This window comes from Orycteropus afer, unplaced genomic scaffold, assembly GCF_000298275.1.
Source record: "Orycteropus afer afer isolate SDZICR_OR568_19922 unplaced genomic scaffold, OryAfe1.0 scaffold00006, whole genome shotgun sequence".
Classification (NCBI taxonomy): Eukaryota; Metazoa; Chordata; class Mammalia; order Tubulidentata; family Orycteropodidae; genus Orycteropus; species Orycteropus afer.
This window is the reverse complement of record NW_006921593.1, coordinates 21,495,466-21,501,768: the sequence shown is the minus strand read 5'-3', so window position 1 is coordinate 21,501,768 and position 6,303 is coordinate 21,495,466. Positions and strand designations below refer to the sequence as shown.

The following is a 6,303-nucleotide window of genomic DNA, read 5'->3' as shown; positions in this document are numbered from 1 at the left end:
AAGAAGGTGAGCCTCAGCGAAACCGGGCGACTTACGAGGAGTCTCAACCAGAGCTCAGGAGCGCTCCTGCCAGAAGCTACCACCACGCCCCGGCTCCGCCCCTCTGTGACTCGCCTGAAGCACCACCCAACCACTCAGTCACCTGACCTCGCGCAGCCAATCGCCTTGCGCCGCGGGCTTCCCCCTCCTGAGAACCTGCCCCTTACCCTCGGCAGCGCGAGGATTGGCTTGGCTTGCGCAGCTCAGCCAATCCGAACGCGCCCCGAGCTCGCGGCCCTGCCTCCTCCGCGCGCGCCCGCTCGTCGGCTCTCACGCGAGGGCATGCGGGCAGCTAAGGACATCACCGGCGGCGGAGGGCGGGCCGGCCTGGGATGGCTGCGTGTACGGCAGCGAGGGCCGCGCGGGGCCACGGAGAGGAGAGCCCACCGGAGAGGTGCGCCTGGAGGGCGCCGGCTGGTGGTGACCCTTGGGGCTCTCGCGGGTGTAGCAGGGCTGGCATCCGGGGAGGCCGAATCGGCCCTGGCGCGAGAACGATCGGATGCGTGGCGCAGCCTGAGAGGGCTCCCTGGGAGGGGACCCTGGGGCTTAATCTTGAGGGACAGCCAAAGGCAGCCGTGCAAGCCCTGAGGACAGCATGGCGGGAGGTTCTGCTAGGGCCCGGGGCCCCCGGGAGTGCCTGCCGGTGTGTGGCCGGAGGGAGGGGATGCTGCCAGCGAGATAACGCAGGCTCAGCGCGCGGCGCCACAGAAAGGACTGGAAGGGTTATTCCGAGGAGGACGGGCCATCGGAGGCTGGAGCAGGGAGTGGTGCAACCTACTTCTGTTCTAGCGGAATCCTTCTGGCTACTTTGTGGGGAGTGGGGGCGGGGTGGGTGTGGGGATGAGGGAGGAAGCAGGCAAACCAGTTGGTTATTATTCGTAATAATCCAGGAGGAAGTGGTAGCTTGGACTCGCGTGGTGGCCGTGGGGGTGGGGAGAACGGGTGCATTGCGGACGAATTCACAAGATTTGTCCAAAGCAGCGGGTGTAGGGGAGTGATCGTTAAGGCTATTTCCCGGGCTGCTGGCCTGAGCAACCGGGAGGTAGGCTGGCGCCTGTGAGCGGGTGGGTGGTGTGTGTGTTGGGCAAGGAGCCCCTGCTTCACCCTCCAAGAACCACCTCCCGTGGGGGAAGGGGGAGGGTGTGCAGTTCTGGGTTTTTATGAGTCATTTTTGTCCAGTTCAGGAATAGTCCACCACCCAGGCCTAGAACATCGGGGGGGGGGGGGGGTCTGTGTCGGTGTCTGGGATCCGAACCTAAATCCGACCTTTTTAGCCAGCCTACTTGTGATTGGGAGCTCTGGTAGCATAGTGGCTAAGACACTTGCCTGCTAACCAGACGGCTGGCGGTTCAAACCCACCAGCCACTCCTTGGAAGGAAGGTTGGGCAATCCTACTTCCATAGTGATACTGCCTCGGAAACCCAAGGAGGGGTCGCTAAGAGTCGGGTTTGACTTGACGGCAAACAACAACAACAACAACTTGTGACTGGGAATGAGAGAGCCAAAACAATGCCCTCTGGTGGACTGAGTAGAGAAGACGTTCCACCTTTTGTATTATTTTACTAGTTTTGGTATTGATAGCACTTTAAGAAAATACCAAAAATGGAGCAAAGTGATAGGTAAAATATTCTATAATTCAAGCCATAAATGAGCTGAGCAATGCAGCATATTGAAATGTTTCTATTACCCAGCAAGTACTAGCGAGCTGGAGGTCGCCTGGGCTTCTTATTGGAAAGGAGAGCCATCCCTGTACAGGGGTGCATGTGCGAAGTCATAGCCCGACCAGTGGAAAATACTAGAGTGGCAAAGGACGGCTACTCAAGTTTTCCAAAGCCTTGTTCCTATTGGTTGATTTTTAACAACTTTTAGAAAAGATGCTGCATTGAAATTAGCATATATATTCCATGCGTGATAGTTGGAAAAAAAAAAAAAAAAAAACAGCCAATCAACTGCCTTAACAGCTATGGTTGATACTTGTATTCAAATGTTCATGTTATTGGTTGAAGAACAATTTTTGGGGGAAGACAACAATCATTTTCTACTTTTTTAAAAATTTGATTATTTAAAATTGTGATGTGAGTGAAGGTTTGTAGAGCGATTTCTTTCTCCATTCACAGTTCATGCCCATTTTGTTTTGCGACACTGATTGCAGTCCCCACTGATTACAGTCCCCACAGTGTGACAGTGCTCTTCCCACTTCCACCTGAGGTTCCTTTTTCCCTGTGTCCTTCTCTCTGGCGCATTCCTGCCCCCTGAGCCATCTCCCTGTGCCAATGCTGCCCTTCTGATCTCCCAGGATCGACTGTTCTAAGGGTTGTACCTACCTGGTTAAATGCCATTATTGATTTTAAAATCAGGTTAGTTAACAGCATCAGGCAGGATTACCTACTGTACACAGTCATAGTTTCTGAAGGTTTGGTTTTAGTAAAAAGATACATAGATCAGTTTTACTGAGGTCTCTTTCAGGGGCTTTGTCTATTCTGACATTTACTTTCTCATCTGATAAGTCGAACCCCTACTGTGTGCCAGTCATTGTTATCAGTGTGCAAACTTCACTAAGCCCTTGTGCTCATGAAGCCCATGTTGCGTATTCTACTGAGGTAGACAGTCAACAAGGAACCAGTTTAGTGTGCCAGGTGATGGTGAGTGCTGTGACAAAATAGAAGGGAGGAAGAGGAGTGACTGCAGCTTTAAATGGAGCTCTGAGGAAGGTCTAACACAGTCAAGTTGGAGCAAAGGCCCGAAGAATGGGGGATGGGGATAAGCCAAGGGAACAGCAAGGGCAAAGCCCAGACGGCTGGGGTGTGGGAAGAAAGGGACCCAAACCCACTGCCACTGAGTCGAACCTGACTCATAGCAAGCCCTCCTTGGGTTTCTGAGGCGGTATCACTATGATATTGCCCAACCTTCCTTCCAAAGAGTGGCTGGTGGGTTGAACCACCAGCCTTCTGGTTAGCAGTCAAATGCCTTAGGCACTAGGCCACCAGAGCTCCTGGGAGGAAAGGGCGGGTGGGGGAAATGGACACTCATTGCCTAGGGCCTGCCAGGGCTTTGCAGAAGAGGGATGGAAAGCTCAGGAGCTCAAAAATCAAACAAAAAGCCCGGGCCACCTCTCTGTCCTTTACAGCAGTCAGGTCTGTTGGGGTTCAGGCCAACAGACCAGTAATCCTTTAAGCTGCTCTGGTGGCCCGATGGTTGAATGCTCAGCTGCTAACCGAAAGTGTGGTGGTTTGAACCCACTCAGCAGTGGCCCCAGAGACCTGGAAGACTGCTTCTGTGAAGATTATATGCCTGGAGAAGCCTGTGGGGCAGTTCTGCTCGGTCACGTCGGGTCACTGTGAGTTGGAATCGAGAGTCAGCAACTGGCAACAGTAACCACAGGACAACAGTCTTCTATCTACGATAAAGGAAGCTGGCAAGTACTACCCACTGCCATGGAGCTGGTTCTGACTCAGTGAGGCAGAGGGGAACTGGGTGCTGATTCTGACCCACAGCGCCCCTAGAGGGCAGAATGGAACTGCACCACAGGGTCTCCAAGGCTGTCAGTCTTTACGGATGCAAACTGCCTCATCTTTCTCCCCAAGGAGCAACTGGTGGGTTCACACTGCTGATGTTCTGGTTAGCAGGCAGTGCCTTAGCCACTGGGTCACCGGAGCAAATACTAGACTCCTAGGAAGGACGTGGGGATTTCCTGTGCGTTGTGAGGAGTTGGAGATTGCCGGGCAGCTGGTGGAAGCTTGCCCAGTGTTTCTGTCGAGCAGCACCTGCCGGGCTGTTCTTTGTTCCTGTTGGTGGGATAGGCTGACCCCTAGCAGCTCTGTCTGCCGACTCCCATCCCCTTTCATTAACAGGCTTTGTTTCCTTTCCCTAAGGAGAGTTTACATGGACTACAATGCGACCACTCCCCTGGAGCCCGAGGTTATCCAGGCCGTGAAGGAGGCCATGCAGAAGGCCTGGGGGAACCCCAGCAGTTCATACCCAGCAGGTAATTCTAGATGAAGGCACCTGCACAGTCACCCAGGGCAGGTGGGGGGACACCCTGCAGAGAAACCGCACCCCCACTCGGTCCTTCTGGTCTGAGTAGGTGTTCTGTTGACATCAGGACTGAGCTGTGCTTTTCCTGAGAAGTCCAGTTTTGTAGATTGAGCCTTGCTAACACCAGAATCTTTAACCTACATGGTCGTAGGCTCTCTTGTTTCCCTTTCCCTGATGAAAGGGTGTCTCAGGAAGAATGACTTGATAATAACCACACCTGTGGAGGCCCTTACACGGATCTGTCTCAGTCGCTCCTCAGAAATGTGCAAAATAGATCTGAAAGCAGCAGCAGCAGAATCACATATAACCCTGGCTTTTTTTTTTTTAATAAAAACTATCTTTACATTCTTTACTTTAGTTACAAATAATCCTTGTTTCTAATTCATTTCTGTTATAAACATAAACATAATGTTTAATATTAGTTTATAACATGTAATGGAACATTAAAACATATTTGGCTTAATTCAGTAGTTTGATTATGTGTTTCGGGAGGTTAAACTAAGAACCCAAGAGTCTCACCTTTCATACTTAATGTTTATTAGTTTATTAGGGGTAATTGAGATAAACTACCTTAACTGTGGATTATAATTAACTACTAAACATTCCAGCAGAATCCTGCCAAGCCCTAGGATTTAATAATGCCTTTGTACAGCTTTAAGGAGCTCTGGTGGTATGATGGTTAAGGCATTTGGCTGTTAACCAAAAGGTCTGTGGTTTGAACCCGTGAGCCACTCTGCTGAAGAAAGATTAGGCAGCCTGCATCCATAAAGATTTACAGCCTTGGAAACCCAGTGGGGGTCACTGTGAGTCAGAATTGACTCGAGGGCAGTGGTTTTGGTTTATGTACAGTTTTAAGGTGCACCAGTGACTTGGTGCTTAAAGCGCTCAGCTGCCAACTAAAAGGTAGGCACCACTTTTTGGTGGTTCAAACACACCACCACTTCGTGGGGAAAAGATGACATCACCTCCTTCCGTGGAGATTGACAGCCTTGGAAACCCTCTGGGGCAGTTCTGCTCTGTCCTCTAGGGGCGCTGTGAGTCGGCACAGACTGGATGGCAGTGAGTTTTTTGTTTATAGCTTTACAGTTTTCCAAGTGCCTTCATATCCATAGGAGCTCTGGTGGCGTAGTGCCTAAGGCGTTTGACTGCTAACCAGAAGGTTGGCAGTTCAAACCCACCAGCCACTCCGCGGAAGGAAGATTGGGCAATCTACTTCCGTAGAGGTACCACCTCAGAAACCCAGGGAGGGGTCGCTATGACTTTGATTATCAACTTGACGGCAGTGAGTTTGGTTTTGGTTTTTTCGTATCCACGTGCTCATTAGAAGTTCCACAGCAGCATCATAACAAAGCGGTTTTTCAAAAGCAGCTACCAGTCGTTCATTCGCTTATTTGTTGGTTTACTTGACACGTATATTCTGGCTCATCTTCTGGACATGGCCTTGTATCCAGTCTCTCCAGTAAACTTGAACTTCCTGGTGCATTAAACTTGAAGAGGGGGAGAACAGTTGCACTGGTCAAAGGCGTTTCATCCTGCAGGAGTTTGGGGTGAATTCTCAGGGAGACGTGATGTTTGGGGCTGGAAGCCTGTGCACAGCTTTTACCTTATATGATGCCTCTGTGGACACGCCTTGCCCTGATCCCTCTTCCCTCTCAGGCAGAAATGCAACCAGGAAAACGAAAGTACCTTCAGGACATTACTTCACAATATTATGATTTAAAGTCCTGGGAGCTGTTTGTTTTAAGGAAATGTTAAGACGTGTGGAGAGACTTTAGAGAACCAAGGTGTTGATATCTCAGTCTTGCTTATCATAGAAAAAATAGACAAACAGAAGTAACCTCAGTGCTCATCGATTTGGAAAAGGTATCATTTAATTTTGCTGCGAGAGGCAGAAGACCCTAAATAACTTCTCATACACGATTTATTTTTCTTTGGGTGGTGGACAAGGGGGGGAATTGAAATCCTCTCTCATTGCTGGTTCGTGGCCAGCCTAGACCATCCTGTCCACTTAGACCGGATGCTGTTACTGTGGTTCAGTGGGGCAGATATGGTCCACGCCATTGCTTTCACAGGGCCCAGAGCCACTGCAGGGCTTCACCAGACCGTGTGGAACCAGCCTTCCACTGACGGACATGGAGGTTGTCAGACCGTGTGGAACCAGCCTTCCACTGACGGACGTGGAGGGTGTCAGACCGTGTGGAACCAGCCTTCCACTGACGGACGTGGAGG

The 6,303-nt window shown here is 50.9% G+C and overlaps 1 protein-coding gene across 1 annotated transcript in view; it reads left to right on the top strand.

Annotated features, from left to right (window-relative positions):
* The first annotated feature begins 371 nt into the window (after positions 1 to 371).
* SCLY (selenocysteine lyase) overlaps positions 372 to 6,303 on the top strand; it is a 46,212-nt gene continuing 40,280 nt past the window's right edge. Inside the window, exons 1-2 of the mRNA XM_007943575.2 lie at positions 372 to 433; positions 3,912 to 4,024. Coding sequence (XP_007941766.2) covers positions 372 to 433; positions 3,912 to 4,024 — 175 coding nt within the window. The remainder of the gene's footprint in view (positions 434 to 3,911; positions 4,025 to 6,303) is intronic.